Source organism: Sprattus sprattus (assembly GCF_963457725.1).
Source record: "Sprattus sprattus genome assembly, chromosome: 8".
NCBI classification, from domain to species: Eukaryota; Metazoa; Chordata; class Actinopteri; order Clupeiformes; family Clupeidae; genus Sprattus; species Sprattus sprattus.
This window is the reverse complement of record NC_137927.1, coordinates 26339889-26359783: the sequence shown is the minus strand read 5'-3', so window position 1 is coordinate 26359783 and position 19895 is coordinate 26339889. Positions and strand designations below refer to the sequence as shown.

Here is a 19895-nt window from a genome sequence, read left to right as displayed (position 1 = left end):
GCATAACCCCTCCCATCACCCAACCAGTCCCAGCCCCAACGGAGACATAGTGGGCGATCGGATCTTCAAGAGGCTGGGAAAGTGTTCAGCTTTTGGTAGCAAGTGCAAAATACTGATCAGATCCTCAACTCCCTTTTTTTCACGGAGGACCAGTTCAAATATGTGCAGGGTTGGGGTGTACTGACTGAACACGGGCTGCAGTGGGAGCACGGGGGGTGGGGGGGGGGGGGGGGGGGGGTGCTGGATGGGGGCGAGGTTCTTCAGGAGGCGGGTAGCTCAAAGGAGATGAACTGCTTGAGCCTCTCCAGGTACTGGGCGTAGAGCTCAATGTCGTTGTGCCCGGCCCCCTCCACCCACAGGGGCTCCACGGCCCGTGGGCAGCGCTCGTAGATGGCCAGGCCGTGAGAGAAGTCGATCACCTCATCCTCGGTGCCATGGATGACCAGCACGGGAGACGCCACCTTGGACACCTTATCAATGCTGCGGAACAGGGGGTAGAGAGAGAGAGAGAGAGAGAAAGAAAGAGAAAGAGAGAGAGAGAGAAAATAAATATTGAAGCCATAAGCACTGGTGTTCTGTGTAGTATATTTTTCTCCTTAACCTTTTTTTTCTTGTTTTTTAAAAGGATGAGCACTTCAAAGAGGAAACAAAGCTCCTTTGCTATGGGCATTTGTGTAGTTTGGCCTGACGAGATAACAGTGTTTTTGCTTAAAAACGAGCCTGTATCAAACAACAATGACACTCATTTGAAGAGTGCTTCTCTGTGTGTGTGGGCAGGCATTTGTGTCTGTCTTCCAAGTGTCAAATCACATTTTTGCTCACCGAGACAGAAACTAGAGGAGGGGGAAGGATACAGAGAGACAAAAAACAAAATGAAATGTGTGGAATTCAAATAAGGGGCATAAATGTCCCAGTTTGCGCTCTGTAGTCATTCTACTCTTGCAGTGAGTGTTCTGTGTGGGGATGCAAGCCTAGCCCTGGGGCCTCGTGCTACGACTAACAGTTTCATTTCAATTATGCATACTAATTAATTTAGCTCACTGCATGACTAATTGTTGCTTATCTGTCTCCTTAGAGAGCGCCAACTCTCAAATTGGGGTTAGGAGGGGGATGAATGTATGGAAAGGGTGATGGCGTAATTACATTTCAGACAGACTTAACGGAATTATCTAAACAGTGCTTAACACAGTCTGCAGCATTGGTTTCATTCCCACGGATGGGAGCCTGATAAAGGTGGCTTTCGTCTCCTGCGCTGCAAGGTGCATGATAAAGAGACAGCGAGCGCCCCGTCTTATGCGTGCAGCGTGTGTATCGGGGGAAAGCAGGGAGAGGCCTGAAACGTGGGGGATAGGAAGGCAGAAAGGAATGTTTATAAGAGCTGTAAAGATCCGACCAGGAGAAAAGCGATATTCCGCATGTGACGTGGACCCTGCCTGACATCCCTGCCATTCTTATTAAACCTAAACTTATTCAGCACTGATGTTCTTTTTTTTTTTGTTCTTCCCCAGATCTCACCTGCTAATCAGTTTCCCTCTTATGCGCTCACACACACACACACACACACACACACACACACACACACCACAAAAGCATACAGTAGAGACAAGGACTCTGAGCCAAAAAAAGTGAGGCACAATGACAACATTAATATGCACGCTCTGTGTGAGGCTGCCAGACTGACTGTGGGCTCTTCGAGCTCCAGTGAAGCATCTGGATCTTCAAGCTGCCAAAGGCAACATCAAAATGTAGCACCATGCTCTGCTCTTCCAGTCCTCTTCCCTCGGACCTGTGCGAGGGAAAAAAAGCTCATCTGACACCCATTCACCGTGGATGCACTTAATATTCCAAACCATTCCACACTGCAGCCGGGGAAATCTGTGGAGACGGCCAACTCATTAAACTTTCATACAGTCTTGACTGTCCATTCACAATTCTTTCGTACATGGCGGCATTAAGCCCGGAGTTTAGTGAGATCAGAATGTGACTGGATGCGGAAGTGGGCTCAGAGGCATACATGTGGAGGCAGGATTTTCCTGTGTAAGAAATTACAGTATATCCTCTTGATCAAGCAGCTGCTGTAACCAACAAAATTTGGCCAGCATAATATCCAAAATGGTAATCTTATCATGGTAACAAAGGAAAGGTGAGTCCCCACACTGGATTTGCTCAGACACCTGTGGTCAGTAAGCAAACTAAGGGCCCGTCCACACGGAACCTGGATTGCCTGAACCCGAATGTCGGATCTGCCTTCCGTCCACACAAACCCAGCGGGTCCCTGAATCCGCAACCTTTCTAATCCAGTCTCTGCCCCGCCACGCAACTTCAGCATAAACCCTTATTAACCCTGCTGCGTCACCTCATAACAGCAACAACATAAACTAAATCGATGTTGTTAAGAAGCTGGTTGAGAAAAGGATGACATTACCAAGCCACAAGCCACACTTTAATCTATCACTGTTGAATCTATTTGCATTAGATCATTGTTCAAAACTGGTTTGTAAAATTGTCAGCAATAGCCCATATGAGCAAACTGACGTGAAAAGATTTTTTACTATAGACGGAAGTTTCAGAACGGTAACTTAACACAAAGGAGGGTAATGACATAGTGCACGATTCTTACTAGTTTGTCATGTTTGAGTGCTGTGGTAACAGTGATTACAGGTGGTAGAGAAGTCGTTCAGCAACCGGAAGACTGCTAGTTGGATCAGGACCACTGTCACTTTATGCGCATGCTCCATGACGTCTTAACAGCGTTTTCAACCACTCCGCCCATGCGACTCCATGTGGACGCAGATTTTTCTTGAATCAGCTCCGTGTGGACGCGATAAAAAGAAAAGGTAAAGGTTTCAGACAATCCAGCTTGCGTGTGGACGTGGCCCGAGGTGTGAGTGACTGCAATTAATCATAGTATGGGAATGGTGTAGGCTATTTAGAACCATCTCAGGCAGCAGGTCAGAGAAACCTGATTATCATACAGAACAGCAAAAGGTTGCCAGACATGTTTGCATTAGGAGCTTAGCTCATTTACATTAAAAGCCTAGGAGGTGTCTTAAACAGTATGTATGGCCAGAGTTGAGATGCTTGTTCAGATCTGATCGTAAGTATTCTACTATTCTTCTGTTTCAGCAACTCTGCACGTTTAAAACAACCTAGAAAGGAGGTTTAAGGATATTAAATCACAAACATGCCAAAGCAAGTGGTTATGGTTGTGCCAGACGGACAGTGGCAGAATTTTTCATAAGCCAACGTATAGGACGTATCGGCGACTGTGAAAAAGTGCGGTCAGCCCAACGAAATGTGGCATAGTATTAAAATAAGTTGGTTGGATAACAGAGAGTAGAAGACTGACAAATAAAGCAAGCTTGTTGGTGGTGGTGTTTTACACCTGTTGCCGTCAGTACACTGCATACTGACAAGATCTTTCTCATGTGCAGGCTAAGGACCACTGCTGGGTCACACACACACACACACACACACACACACACACACACAGACACACCTCACCTGTGTGGACAATTCAACAGTTCGGCTCTATTGATACCACGGGGGGTTTGGTAATGCAGAATCAATTATTGTTGTCCCCCCTACCATGGGGTCTCAACAGATATCTAAAAGAACACCTGAATGAATCAATCCTGTCCCTGGCCAGACCCACGTGCCTCATCAAAGCATGGTGCCCTCCAGACCCATTCAAATGTCCTAACTGCACATTCATTACAGACATGCTCCAGGAGCGGACAACGTCCCATTAGTGCATAGGCATTTCAATCGCTCACAACAGAGCAGTCATTACAATGCTCCAGCTTAAGCAGGCACTGGAGGAGAGAAAAAGGGCTCCAGGATTTATTCATGGGGGGGGGGGGGGTTAGATATGGTGAAAGAGAGAGCAGTGAGGGGGGGGGCGGGAATAGAAGAAAAACATTGGGAATAGAATGGAGTGTGCCCCGTAGCCACCATTAATTCCACTTCCATCCTGACTGAAGCAAAGCGGCTGAAAGAGAGAAGAATGGCTTCTGGGTCGGACCCCTTGTGTTGACTTGTTTCGCCGTGATCATTGTGAGCGGCTCGACTTAAAAAATCCTGAAAGGATAAAGCAGTGGCACACAGCCTCTCTGCTGGGAGATTAGAACCCAACCTTGCCGTAATTGCTGCCATAATAGGATGTGGGACTACTTGTGTCATTTCACTCTCGAAAAATGCCAGTTCACACCAGTGTGAGTGGCTATCGGACCTCACAAAAGGATTGAATCTTAGGAGAGACTCTAAACCCAAGCTCAGAAAGCCCTTCACGAGGATCTCTCAAATGAAAAGGCTTCAGAGTTTTACAGGAATATTGTCAGTCAACCAGAGAAGAACAAACGAAACGCACTTGTGTGTTAACCGAATAACGGCTTGTGATGATCTGAAAGGATCACTTTCAAAGGGACTTTTGATAACAGGCAGCCTAATAAAATACCTGATAATTCGACTGATGGCTTGATTTGAATGGGCGCCATACAAACACATTTATTCAAAAACTACAGACCACTTGCGTAAACATAATTTCTGTATGATCAAAAAAGGATTAATGAGATGAATTTGTTTACATGGCATCACTTCATCGGTTCAAAGCTCTTACTTGCCATTTAAAGATATAAATGCATCAATGATAGAATGATAGAAAACATATAAGTCTTGCAATATTTCTCATATTCGTAATCCTAATATTACTATGGGCAACACGTTACTATTCCTGTTAAAGGCCCACATAGAGACAATTGAAAAACACTCATAATAGGCTATTGACTGCTGATGAAAGGACTTGCAAGCTTTGTTTGTTGTTTTTACACCAAATTCTGTTACGGACATGCAAATAGCTTTTATTTGGATTATGTGTGAGATGGAGGTAATGTCAGCAAACATAGAAACAGATCATTCAAGACCTGTAATTCTGGGGAATCCTTTCACTTGGATTCAAACCCCTGCATGCAGACACATCCATTGTCAGTGTTCTATTGGTATTCATGTCACTAGGGGCATCTTTCTGACAACTTCCACAGTACACTGACTAATTTAAACAATTAGCTAGAAATAAATTAAAGAGGTAACAATGCAAATACAAAACGGCCAAGTCCTCACCCCCGCCCCATTTCCATATTTGCCAACAACACATTTGTGTGCTCTGCCTGTCTCCTGCTAAGGCCAACCCCACCTCTACAGCTCATTTACTGCCGATTGGTATTCTGGGAGTGAGCCAAACAGGACGGGGATCAAAAGCTCATTCACCTGCTGATATTAAAAAATGGCTTAGAGGCGGATGGGCCAGGGCTCCTTCAAATCTCTGAGCAGGCGCTTCAGAGGTGGTGGTGACTGAGCTCATTAAGGTCCAGCCATGTGGACAGCGCGTCGTGCTCTCGGAGCGCGGGGGCCAGTAGTGTGGATTACGCTTACAGATGTGTCCGAAATCACAGCCATGCACTCGCCCTTGATGTCTGGAGGCGTCTCTGAACTCTTAATGTGCATCGAACGTGAACCACACTTCAATGAACGCAGAGCCAAAGCGTGACGCCATCGTGGGAGGAAGGTACCCCAACAGAACAGGGCAACAGTACATTGCACACAAATGTAATGTTCATCTCAAAGAACGGCCAACTGGTTTTCAATACAGCATTCGCTACAGACTTTAAACACACATCCGTCTTCTGAGCTGAAAGGTAGCTTTTAAAAAAGGGAACAAAAAACAGCTCCCCCACCTGAAAAATCCAGAAAACATTATGTGATAAATGGGACGCTGTAGCGCTGTGAAGGAGCGGAGTGGCCAAGCCTGAAGTGGAGTCCATAGAACAGTGCTACATCACAGGCTGTCCTGTCCTGTCCACTCAATAGAGACAGCTCTCTGATTGAGGCCCTGCGCTTGCTCTCACAGGGCTGAGGCCTCAGATGTCATGTTTACACTTTATCTCCTGCACCAGACGTGGCAGAAACAGGCAACAAGCCTTTCCAGGCGCACACTAAACACAAATACACACACACACACAAACACACTTCAAAAGCTGTGGCACAACACATCAAAGATCCCACTAAGGTGTGTGCCACACTACTCTAGTTGCCGCCCCCCCCCCCCCCCCCCCTCAAGAGGCACTCTCTTTTTTTAAAGAGCTGACGAGATGGGGTTACAGCATGCTAGCTTGCTGTGACCTGCCGCGAGTGTGTTTTCTATTTGTTATTTCGGCATGATAACTGCCTATAATTTCCTTTTGCTTCCAAGCCCGCCGTCAGGTCGGCTGAGGATAGGGAACAAGAAGCGCCTCTTCCACCTGCTGCCAGCTAGACACACGCAGAAATATGTCTCTCTGGCTGTCGTCGCGAGGGCCGAGTTACTGACGTGACAGATGTCAGGGGTGTTAATTGTCAGCTCATCGTCTCCAGCCAGCCATGCGAAAATAATCCCTCTAAAGATTTTTCAAAGAGTGATGATTCCTCTGAGTAGTGGAGGATCGCAGTGAGAGCAGGTGCTCCTATAACCCCTCACCCTCCCTCAAACACAGACACATTTAGACTCATGCACAGCGCTACTTACACATTTAGACTCATGCACAGCGCTACTTACACATTTAGACTCATGCACAGACACATTCAGAAGCACAACTACAGGCAAGGGGAACACACACAGACATGGTAACACGCACACAAACATACAAAGACATATATACACACAGACAAATATACACACAAGCCATCAAGGGCACTTTTACAAACACACACTGCCTAAGGATAAACGCACATCCACCCCCCCACCCCCACACACACCGCTCCACCTGTGCATAGCCACACACCCACACACAGTGAAACAGACACAAAGTTGGATCAGAAGAACTTCTGGACTGCTCTCTGGCTCCATAAACGCTCGATTGCTTGGGCACAAGCTGAGCCCTGCTTCATAAACAGGCCGAGTGCACATTACGAGGTGCTAACTTGAAGCAGGACCTCGGTGACGTTGCTAACCAACTTCCAAAGCAAACTGCTGTGTTCAGTGGCACAATAAAGAAGATGGGGGTGTTCAATATGCTGAATGCAGCCCATGATAGTAACGAAGGCTGTGTGCGAAGAACCTCACTGACGTGTTGAAGCCTGTGTGAGAAGGTCACTGAAACACTTTGTAATACCATGGCTCAGCAAAAGGGAAAAAATAAGCCTATATGTAAATGAATTAGTGAGCACACATAAGCCATGCAGACAAAGCCAATGAGATAACCTGCTAATAATCCAAACACAATGTGTTGAGAGAGAGTGTGTGTGTGTGTGTGTGTGTGTGTGTGTGTGTGTGTGTGTGTGTCTGCCTGCCTGTCTGCCTGCCTGCCTGCCTGCCTGCCTGCCTGCCTGCATGTGTGTGTGTGTGTCTGCCTGCATACACAAGTCAAAGTTTGGTGTCAGTAAATCTCACTGAAAGCTTGAGGAGTAAATTAGCCATGCAGCAGGAAGAGGGCAAAGAAGAACCCGGCTGAAAGAGAGAAAAAGAGAGCAGGCTGTTTTTGGGCTGGGGCTGTGCACTGGCTGGGTGTGTGTGTGTGTGTGTGTGTGTGTGTGTGTGTGGCTGGCTGGGGTCAGAGCTCAGTGGGAATACCTGTGCACCACAGCAGACAAGCTCTAAACCACCACCACCCCCCCCCCCCCCCCCCCCCACACACACACACCACTCACCTGGGGAAGGCATCAAAGCAGTAAGTCTTGCGGGTGTCTGGGAAGGCAACGCGCAGGCCAGACATGAGCGGGGAGTGCAGGATGACTGCAGCACATTCGTAACGAGACGCCAGGTCCACCGTGGGCACCGTGCCAATGCTCTGGCCGTAAAGGATGATGTTCTCTGGCGTCACTCCATACCTGAGGGGGCAGAAAGAGAGAGAGAGGGAGGGAGGGTGAGACAAGTTGGCACAGTCATCAACTTTCAGTTAAAAAAAAATGCAGGCAAAGCCTTCACCTGGACAAGAGTTCAAATAAAACACATCAAACAGAGATGCAAATGCTGTGAAATTAGCAGAAGGCTCCAGATGCTAGCTAAAATGAACCACCCTTTTAAACACCAGTAAATCTAGTCACACCAGACGGCGTTCCCCCAACATAAGCTTAAATTACAGCGCTCTGTCTGAACTCAAGGTTGCATGGCATGCTTCAATAAAATACCAAGTAAACTGTCAAAACAGATACTTTCACGGCTAAACAGAGAGGGTTAGTATGTGTCCTCGAGCAGGTAACTGTCAACAGGGGTTGTTTTTATTGGACATTTTTAAGATGTGCTCAAAGCGGCCTCCCTGACAGCTGTCAGGACTTTATGCAGTCCCACTGATCTCAGGCATGGGCTTTGTGCGTCTTAATAAAGCCCAGGCTCTGAGAGGCACTCGTGGAGCGGCACCGCCGTATAAACCCGTGCCGTGCGCCCCGGCCTTCCTGGCACGCTCGTGCGAGGGGGCCTGGAGGAGCTGCAACTTGATCACAGTTGGCACCGCACGTCAGGTATGCATGGCGTCGGGGGCTAAATGGTGCCACGTTTGATATCCGAGCGCCGCGGGCTGGCAGCCGGCTCAGCAGGGCGGGCCCAGTAAATGGAGAAGGACCCGCCAGCCCCCACGGGCCCAGGTGAGGATGTTCCAGGACAGAACTGAAACAGCTGGACACGGGATATACTAAAGTAACTCCAAGGAAAGGAAGTCCCCTCAAGAGAGGAGAACAGCTGGACATGGGATATATTTGTGACTAAAGTAACTCCAAGGAAAGGTAGTCCCCTCAATAGAGAACAGTCATGATATCTATACTGTACCTACTTTGCCCTGTAATATACATATAAAACAAGTCTAGAAAGTACTCAATCTGATGGTAAGGGACACTTTAAGCTTTAAAATTAAAATAGAAAGTATCGGATATTGCAGGCCGGCTTCATTTCATGACTGCGTTTCAAAATCATCTCCCACAGTAGTAAGCGAAGACGTGCAGACTAACATAAACAAAATGGACAATACAATGATTTCCTCCTTGGACCTCTTTGCATAGCCTTTAACTATGACAGAGTGTGCACTGCAGGCTAACTGCTAATGTGATGGAATGGTGTTAATGCTCCCTCATTTGTAACTTAGTTTCAATAAATCTCCATCATCTCACGACCCTGAAATGGGACACTATAACCAACCAAACTACATTCTCTCTGGAATGATGAAGAGGGCACTTCTGTAACCTAGGAAACAGAGTAACCTCTGATGAGTGGAACCAACCACACTTCCCTAAATTTTTTATCACCTGGAGAAGAATGACTATGCTTTCATGACTGGAGCCGTCAGGTCAATTACATACAAAGGAGACACAGGAACCTAACCTTTATTAGAAACAAAACCTGATATATGCAACATGACCCAAATGACATTTCAAATGGCTACCAAAAACCAGGAGCATGACACAAGATCACAAGAAACTGGCTTAACTTTTGGCCAAACTGTACCGTTTCACTGTGCGGCTCCATTTCAGGACTATGTAACAGCACAATAATAGAAGTCTATTACTACTGAGAGCTATGCAAAGAGCATCATTTACCTAACAGTGAAATTGCAATAAACAGAGAGCAGTTTCTTCACCATCACCAAGCACGCCACACCAGCCACGAGTGATTTGAAAACATTGTGCCGGGCCAAACCACATTCCTCCATTAATTTGGCCTTGCCACGAGCCATGCAATCAAACAAACCTAAATGTCTGTCTGGGTGCCAAAGATGGATTTCTTTGATTACATTGATGGAGTTGTTGTACTTGGGGCTGTGGAGAAAAGAGGAACGCGTTTAAGGTCAAATCATATGATACTCACGAAGCGTGCAGAGATGAGGATCAGAGAGGAGAGAGATGCTCTCTGGAGGTAATTTGATGATGGATGAGGGGACTGACTGGCGCTGTGACAGAAATCAGCTCCTTTTTCCAGGTCAGCAAAACAAATCTATTTTCACATTTCCTTCTAATAAGGAATTGATCGTTAAAACCTCCCTCTTGTGAAGGAAATGTGTCATTATGTGGTGGTGGGGGAAAGACAAACTCTTGGATGTTTAGATGAAGTGGCTTGTCCAAATAGAGGCAGCCCCGGACGGAAAGCTACTGAAAGCACACAGGCTCAACAGATGCCATGTTTCCGTGTGCAAAAAGGAGGGCAATGAGAAATGGCCTGTCCAAACAAGCATGGCTCTGGCTCCGCGGCACACACACACACACACACACACACACACACACACACACACGGCTCTGGCTCCGTGGAATAACCTGGGATCGGCACGGCACTGCGGCACGCAAGAGTGAACTGACAGCCAAGCACTGAGCTGGGCCTACCCTCGCACCGGATAGCACTGCAGCACTCTTGGAGCGCACACACACACACACACACACACACACACACACACACACACACACGAGTGGTTGGGATGGCTCGGGGAAAAATCTCAAGGGCCAAATGTTTTCAATCAAGAATAATTGCACATATGTCCTTATTCAGGGAGGTTCAGTAGACGGTAGTCACTGGATGTCGAAAACAATTACTTGGCCAAAATAAAGAAGCAATATATGTATGTTCATTGAGAGGAAAAAGCACCCATTCCCTCAATGTTGTAGGTTAAAGAAAGCAAGACCCCTCTCTCTCTATCCTGAAATCAGACATTTGCTCACTCTGCCTGGTTTCTTCTCCATTCTCATCCCGCGTGTTAATAACGAGGGAATTTGCACACGCAAATTTGACGCACACAAGGCAGAAGGTCTTCAACGGCGCCATCCTCATCTTCAGATGCAGAAGGAGCGTTCGAGGGCTCAGAGAGGAAATACTTTCAGCCGAGTGGCTGAACTCAGAGATTCACGTCTCGTCCTCGCAGACTGGTGAGGTAAGCGGCGGTAGAGGGGAAATTCAACATGACATTCTCTCACAATTTCATTTCAACTCCGGCTGGCATTTCTCGGAGAGAACCTATGACATTCTAGCATTTGAAATGGCAAATAGTGAAGTGAATTACTCATTACTGAGTTGATGACGGCTGTTCTGCGGCGCATAGCTCAGCAGCTCAGGAAGGATTCACCTCTACTGCCATCCTGAAATTATCACAGATTAACAACTAATCAAATCTCTGCTGACTTTGTCTGCAATTGACTTCCCTGAAGATGCCCTGCACTAATGCATGGGCAGAATCAAGTCTCTTTGTCCACCAAAGATGCTGCAAAGGGGTAAAACCAGGTTACAGTGTGTGTGTGTGTGTGTGTGTGTGTGGTCAGAGTTCTATGGGAACTCAAGCCAAACTCAAGCAGGGATGATGTGGAACACTATACTCTTTTCCAAACACCCACTCTCAAATCAGCACAAGAAAACAGCAAGCAGAGACAGAACAAACAGCCGCAGGACCCCAGGGAAGGCCATCCTTCATCCCTACATGCATTAGATATGATGACACACCCGTTGGCAAATACTACAGGCTCACAATGACCTCAGTACAGACCACCACAGTCCACCTTTGGTCATTCTGATAGAAGATTAAAACACCGGCATCTCAATGTTGCTTTCAATGCCTTTTTATAGGGCTCTATGTGGACCACTCAAATCATAGGATGGTGCAAACATGTTAAAATGCTTCAAATTGTTTTACACCACACAGAAAACAGAACAATAATAAAGAACAAAACGCTTTTGGTTTCTGCGGTTTACCAACCAAATTATAAACACAGAAACATAGCGAACTTCATAGAATTTTGACCTTGTCAACTGTGCCACCACACATGTGGGCACAAACCCTCCAGAATCATTTGCATAGTACACAGACAGCCCTGATGAGTCAAATAATTAAAATGTGCCTGAGCATTAACATGAAGGAAATAGCAGAAAATTAGAGCTTAACTATTTTTCAACCGCACATGCCCCAAACCCCCTTTAACATGGCAAGACAGCTGAACTGGATTAAGAAGCATAAGCACCACATATCCAGCATCCTTTAATGCTTTCAATTGGAACCGTAAATGAATCCCTTGGCGATATGGTTCAGTGTACACTGCTTAAAGGGGAAAGGCAAGCATGCTAATTAAGTCACAAGGGCTGGGTCTTCCCTCTCCATAGTCAATTAGGAAACAGTTATTAGACACATTATGGCTGCCCAGCATGGAACGATAAGCATAAGTTAGTATAAGTTTACTTGCAGTTTGCAGGCAAAAAAATACATCGAATCAGTGCTACGGTTTTTACACTGCTAGAGGAACTGGACTCAATCCCTGGCTTAACTTTATGAGCCGTAAAACAAACACAGCAGCTAATGAAACTCACAGCACAGAAGGCCTGGTCTGAGCAACTTGTTATACAATCTGGAGCAAGATTCTCTCCCACAGCACTAAATTAGGTCTGTCTGACAAATTTGAAGATTCCATACGATCAGTCGAGAGACCTCAGTCGTATCCCACAGACGATCTGCCAAGTCTTTTGCAGCCTGTGAGAAAGCATATCAGCGGGAGGCTGAGCAGCAGAACATGCCCTTGTTAACACATCTATGACAGGAATGCCTCGCCCAAGACAGATGATACTGACCCCCCCCCCAACCCCCCCTCTCCCGTTTGAGAGCTGAAGAAAGGATCATTTACTAAGCTTCCAGCTCAGGGCATATACAAACGATTCCTACAACCCAAAGTGCAAGTGGCTGTAGTTGACCCCTTTACCTAAAGTGTCATAAAGGCACGACGTAAAATATCTAATGGGGTCTTACTGAACTCTCGGAAGAGAAGGTCATTACCTACCTTCATCATCACATTCTTTGAGCACAGTTCTCTTCACTGCATGTATGATTCAGTGCAGACAGGTACATCTTGACACTATACAGTGACGTAATGTATTTATAGGGCCACCTTCAGTTGTGCCAGGCCCTAACAGAGCAGATATCATTTTAATCAAGAGTCCAATAGAACGGTCACAATCCAATCACTGCAGTGCTTCGTTCGTGCTTCGTCAACACCAACTTTGCTTTACCATACTAAGCCTTAGACACGGGGTACTTCATCTTTTTTTTTTTAACCAGTGAATGCCTGGACATCTTTTCCTCCCTTTCACCCGATCATTATGAAGGCCTGAGGGATTGGTGCGATCGTGGAAGAGTGCCACAGACTCCACTGCCCTTATTACCGTTACCGGCAGCTCTGTCCCAAGATTAAGGATCAGCCTGACCCGCTTCCCTGCAAGCTGCTCCCTAGGTCCACTGAAGCACCTGGGTGGCGCTTGACAGGCTGACCCAATCCCGGCACGCAACCCTGCTCGGTGCCGTGTGCAGGAGACAAAGATTTTGGAGCAAAACAACACAGCCATGCCTTGAGCACCTAGTCAGATGCCCCCCCCCCCCCCCTGCACACTGGAGCGTGGTTAAGTCTCATCTTGTCAGTGGTTGGAAATTGAGCTACAATTGGTTGTAGCAATTTTCCCTGGCAGAGTCCCACTTCTGAGAGCTATCGGGCTGGAGAGGAGTTAGTAATTGAATTGAAAGATATGTTTCTGTGCGCGCTCGTCCCCACAGAGATGTAAAAGCAATTCAACCGAGGACTCGAACTGGGTGTCTTTTTTTTATTCTCCTCCCTTGGCGACTACACAATAACAGGTGCTACCAACTATTATTTGAACCATTCAAAAAGCCTTTAAGTGCAACCCACAATTCATACTGTGTATAAAATTCGTTTGCCCCTCACTTGGATTTTCACAACTGTTCATCCTCATTTGGCTTTCGGAGACTTGGCGTTCCTGCCGGCGCATCCTTTTGCTGATGGAAAGAGCGTAGAGCTCACCGACTATGCCCAGCCATCGGGCACCAACCGCTGATCTGCACCTGTGAACCTGCCCCCTTATTAGGCCACATTCTCCCTCACTGCACAGCCACTCACATGTGCCAGAAGATAGGGATAGATTATAGCCTAGGCAGGGATGGGCTGGATTCAAAAGCCCCTAAAAAAATGAAAATCTCCTGACTACACTCTGACAAAGCTTAGACGCCGATTTAAAAAAATAAATAAATAATAAATGGACCAAGTTCCCGCAATTCTATTTTGGGTGCCAACATAAATAGCCTGCTCACTTTCACGCTGAGCCTTACCTGGCACAGCCTTATCTGAGGGAGCGGACTGTCCCTGAATTTCGATGAAATCACATTTGCATGCTTCAGAGGTGCGATACTCCCTAAGGGCTCAATGGGTAATAAATGGTTTAATGCTGGACTTCATTAGGCCTCGCCCTACAATGCTATTTAGTACAATCTGATCATCATCCCAATGAAAAGCTAATTGTAATTCATGGCCTAACTGCCCAAGTGTGCAGGGATCTTCTTTACACTCCTTGGTCTAAAGAACCTCAACACCACTGCAATGGCACTGACCCCACACCCTTGTCAAAGATAATACTTTATGCTCAAGGATGCTGAAATGTTCACAGAAGACATCAACAAAAGGATAATCGACTCGAATCAAGTTAGCTCTGACCTGAGGGACCAAACACAAGTAAAAAGTGAACACATGTTACATGCCAACATACTACATGGCAACAGATATACTCTCATGGGCTCAGCGAACAATCTCGTGAGGTCAGCACAAATCACAACACTATAGTAATTTGCATCAGTATTCATTTTAGAAATGTGAGGACATAAATTCAATCCAAGTCTAAGGAAAAAAACAACACAAATCACCATAAACTAGCCACAGGTGTGTGTGTCGATGTGTGAAGTAATCTTGGAACCGTCAGACAGCAAAACCGGCTCCCGCAGCCTACAACTTTGATGTTCACATTAAGGCAAGAATGACACCACTGGCCATCACAATGCAGGATAGGTGCGTTGGTTGAACTAGTGAACAGCTAGGCCTAAACGACCTGAAACATTTTTCATCTGCTGCTAGACACCTGAAATGGAAATCTGGCCGGTGGCAGAAAGAAACTGCTGAGTGAAACCTTGAGAGTTAATGCAGCTCGATGGCAAAAAAATATGCTTTTGTCCAATAGCCAACGCAGATTTCAAAACACCTTGCCAAAAGCTGGCAAACTCTCCAAGAAAGGAACTGCAAAGGTGTCAGGTGTTGATATGTAGAAATGGGTGCTTGCAACAGATCCCCTCCCCACAAGCAGTTTTTGAAGCCTTCATCTGTTTTGAAGAAATTAATATATAGGCAACATAGTTTGCTTTACTTAAAAGGCATTCTCCCCTTGAACTATTTTTACCCAGCTTTTACGATAAGGGCCGTTAATTCCACTTTGTTAATGTTTCACTAGGATGTGAAACATATGACTGAAACTAAATAGTGGTTTTCCCAGGGTTCCATACAGAATGTCATGTTAGTCAAGATTAGGCCTTTTATTTAACTACCATTTCAGTTCAGTTTGTTTTTTTCACAGCAATATTTCAAAGCAGACAAAATTCTCTGAACGTAAGCACTATCATCTATCAATATTTTGGGGAGATAATGTCTTCAAAGATTTTGAAAGAATCACAGCTTTAAGATATATGAAACTTAAACATTCCAGTATCATAATGGAATGACCTATTTTTGGCCTTTCTTTTGGTGGTAGTCACTCTTTGACCCAGCCAATCTGAACACCAATCCAAAGGTGCACTTCAAATAACACGTGTCCTATTATTTGTTTGAAGGCGGCACAGTTTGATGAGTATTTCCCTAACGATTTACATAAAAATGATAGATCAGTTAAACTTGGCTAGAGGAATGTTATGAGAGGTTGTGTTGAAGAAAATAATAAAAAAGAAAATTAGGTCTGATGAAAATGGCTAGTTCTTTATAGCCCATCCTATTCCAAATGGTACAGTCAAATTTTATTATAGCAATAAAACTGCTGTCCTACCATTTGGTCTTTTGGATCAAGCTGCATTAACATAGACACCATCCTGTAGTATAAATGGAAGTGTGGACAGACAACACTGTTTCTAGTGACGGAGCAACTATTCTGGTGAGGAACCAATTGGGAGTGCTGTGCCCATAAGCCCAACCGTATAAAAAAAACACTCCAGGGTTCAAATCCTCCAAAGTGTGAAAACGCTGTCAAATGTAACAACACAGAATTTCTACAACATTACCTACTAAGTAAAGCGGAAAGTGTAGTTCTGTGGACACGGTCTGCGCATGGTGCAAATTACCTAAATTGCGGCTTGATTAACTACATTTCCTTTCCAAAAGGATATTCTTTGCAGCCAATCACATGAACATAAATTTGAAGGCATGGAATGTGACCACATTGCATTTCATTTGCGCAGTGTCCAGTTTTGTGGACTACTACCACTAATAGGCCTTACCTGTCAGGCTGGTTGTTACGGAGGTAGGAAACATTTGCTCCTCCGGTGTGACTAATAGCAGTACATTGCGTGTGTTTGCACAACCGAGTTAGCCAGCTCTACTTGCGATCAGTTCACCGGTGATAACCTTGATATCCTGTCTTGATAACCCAGCTGCACACATTATACCACAGGGTATGAATGCAGATACTGGAAGGTTGAAATTACTTAAAATGCCCTACCCTACTAGTAGCTGTGATATACCAGTTTCATTTAGCTAACCTTAGCTTACCTGTTCAGGTGAAAATGAGCCAACTTGGCATGTGTCTTAAAACCACCCTAACTGTAAAGGCGCTCCATCTTTCAAATGCATCTCCAATATTTACCCGCCCGTCTCTGGTCATGGAGCTTTCATGAAGGCTCCCTAGGCTTTTATTGTCAGGTAGATTCAGACATGATCTCAGTTGGTTTGTTTTGCTTACTTCCATGGCGGTCGCATGCTGTGTTTGTGTTATCTGGCAACCCAGGGTGATGAAATGGTACTGAATAAATGGGCATTGGGAAGAATCACACAGGGCGAAACACAACCAGGTGGTCCGCTCCAAACAGAAATTATAAAGGGAATATACGTGCTGTTGTATTGTTGGAGAAGCCACTATTTCAGTTTAGCATGTTTCCATAATCTCTGATGACATGAGATTAAAACAAATGATCAATTTACGCTTTTTATTCATTTTGTAGAGGCTTTTATCCAAAGCTACCTACAGTACAGATGCATACTGCTACTGAAGACCTGCTGATTAAATGAGAGGTTGGTTTATTTGAAGCTTCAGCAAATCATAGCTGATTTGATAATCAGCAACAGTATTTTCAGGTAGGTAGCTATTGCTATTTAGATAGAGGAGTAAACAGTCATAATTAGGGGGCAGAGAGAACTAAACCTATAAAAAGTGATTCAAAATGATGCAGTGGGTGGAGTTAGGCTCTGAGCTAGGGGTGAACTTACACTTTAAATGGTAAAACATGATCACGTTCATGAAGCAAACGTAGAACAGGTAGAAATGGTCAAATTCAAATTGACATTAGATTGATGAGACTGAGGCAAAACACACCTCAATTGTATGGTCTGTTCAGATTGTATGTTGAGGCTATAGTGAAGACCCACTTTATTCCTTCAACCAAGAAATGTCCAGCTTTGGAACAGCAGGTTTCAATGACAAGGGCAAAACAAGGCAATTCAGTCCGGATGAGGGCTAAAAAGAGGAGAATGGCAATGGATGTATAGTGTCCCTTCATTCTTCCTCACTGCAGCAGTAAGTGCTTGTGGCTCACACAATGAACAAAGGAATGATTTCCTCCCAGCACTGGTCAATACTGGCTATCTTGGCACTTCTTCCAGTTGAGTTCTATTGTTGTCTGCAAGCAGGAAGTCTTCCGTCATGACTTCATCCCTCTGAGCTCCCACTGAGTCTTCTTACGGGAAGTGGGTTTCAACAGTGTGACTGGCAGCACATCTTAAAGACGTATGTATTCAACAAATTGCCTGCACCAAACCTTCAAGCTGTTGTCAGGCAAATCACCTATTTGTGTCCTCCAGAATATAGCGGACAGACACACAATGAACCTCATCAGGTATATGAAATGGAACTGCTTCTCTGCTGCAGCACTGCCTGAATTTAAAGATGAGGCTATTCACGAACTGGTTTTTATCAGTTTATTCTGGTTTATGAACCAACTCAATTGGTATTATGTCACTGAAAAGTCAATGTCACTTGACACTAGTGCTATAGCCCAAATTAATATTGATCACAGTGACATCATGTTGTCATCATGTGTAAAGCCAGTGACGATCAAAACGTTCAGTAACACAGACAGCACCATGAGCTGTATTTTTAGATGGCCCTTTTGTACGAGGTTTAAGTGACGTAAGTGTTGCATTGGTAGCTATAGAGACAAAGAATGGCGATCTCTAACAAATGGATGCTGCATAGCATTTGAAACCTGCGGTGTGTCAGTATCTTGCCGCCCCTGGGCCCAATTCCAAGGCCCGAGGTCAAAGGGTTCAGCTCAGTGGGGAAACCCGTTAGCGTTACATATAAGCTCTGTTAGTAAGATAAATTGACTAATGTTACTCACTTGTTCCTGAGGACTTGCCAGGCTGCTTCGATATCGGCATAAAGATTCTTCTCTGATGGTTTCCCACTGCTAACGCCGTAGCCAGAGTAATCATACGAGAAGACGTTGCAGTTGATTCTCGAGCCCAGGCCGATGTAGAAACTGCACATCTGACCCAGGTCAACGGCGTTGCCGTGGGAAAACAGTAATGTATACCGACTGTTTGGAGCACATCGGACGAACATGCACCCAAGCCGGTTTCCTCTACTCGTCCGGGTGTTGAATACCTCGACTGCATCCAATTCACGCTGGGAATATTGCCAGTCAGCACGTTCGGTTAAATGAAGGCTTGTCGTCCCATTTGCATCAGTGTGCACGGAGTAGGTGGGCTCCGGTGGGAGAAATGCTAACTTAGCTGCGATACGACTTGGACAGGGCGGGCAGCAGAACAGCCAGCATAGTTCGCCGAGGGAGAAACCATTCATCCTAGGGCCTTGTTCGGGCATTGAGGCTCAAAACGATTAAAAGAAGCCTCTGACTTTGCAGTAATGTGCAGACAAGACGAATAGCAATAAAATAACACGCAGTCTACGGCCGGCAAAGCAGCCAGCTAACGTTACCTGAATCAGCTATCGTTTGCTAGCTAGGCTAGCTAACAGGGCTATGTTTGGTATAGCTAGCTAGCTAGCTAATAGCAAAATGATGAGGTACAAAAACCCTTTGACATTACGAGCTAACTGTTGTGCGCCGGCAAATGGTTAACGATATCATAACTAAGGGCCTAATGTTCGAGGTATTGATTCCAGTCTTGTTCAAATTAATATACAACGAAAGGCTAACTAGCCTTAAACAATGTAAGCAGCCATGACTCCTGCTCGGCGAACGCCAAATATAGGACTTCCGGGAACATCTCATATCCTATCCCAGTTCACGAACCAACGGGCAGTGACGTCGGGGGTTATTTGATGTCATGGGTTTCCTGTTAGCTAGATGCAGAGTGAATGTAGACTGCTGTATTACCGACAACCTGTCTTATAGAAGTAAGAAAACGAAGATAACTGAGAACATATTTGACTAAATGTAACAGTGATAATCTCAAGTCCATTGTATAAATATTGGACACGGGGTTCATTTTGGCTCAAATAAATGAGTAAAAACTCTTTATTTTTAATTGGAGCTCAGCTAAGCATAATTTTTAGAAGACAACTGGGTTTTGCAGACCTCAAAATGATCCATTCCCTGTTGGCATGCTTGCATGACAGTCGTCGAATGCAATACTCACTGGTAATCAAATCACCACTTTGCTCCAGAGTGTGGTCCATGCTTCTGTCATTTAATTTCCTGTAAAGCAGACACTGCCTTGGAAGATTTTTTTTCATTCTAGGAGGATGGATCTCTTAAGAATGTAGACAACTCCAGAGAAAGAAAAAGTAGGAGATAAGTGATGCACCACACTTTCCCGCTTAATCAGTAAAAAGCCAGTGGAGTGGGTATGATTTTTTT

General features: G+C 45.3%; 1 protein-coding gene across 1 annotated transcript; it reads right to left on the bottom strand.

Moving 5' to 3' along the window:
• Nucleotides 1-260: 260 nt before the first annotated feature.
• abhd17c (abhydrolase domain containing 17C, depalmitoylase) lies at nucleotides 261-18898 on the bottom strand (the record flags this gene model as incomplete). The annotated part of the gene is made up of 3 exons (XM_080844155.1): nucleotides 261-480; nucleotides 7681-7860; nucleotides 18414-18898. The coding sequence occupies 3 exons, from the start codon at nucleotides 18896-18898 to the stop codon at nucleotides 261-263; spliced, it is 885 nt and encodes a 294-aa protein (XP_080700281.1).
• Between the last annotated feature and the right edge of the window lie 997 nt (nucleotides 18899-19895).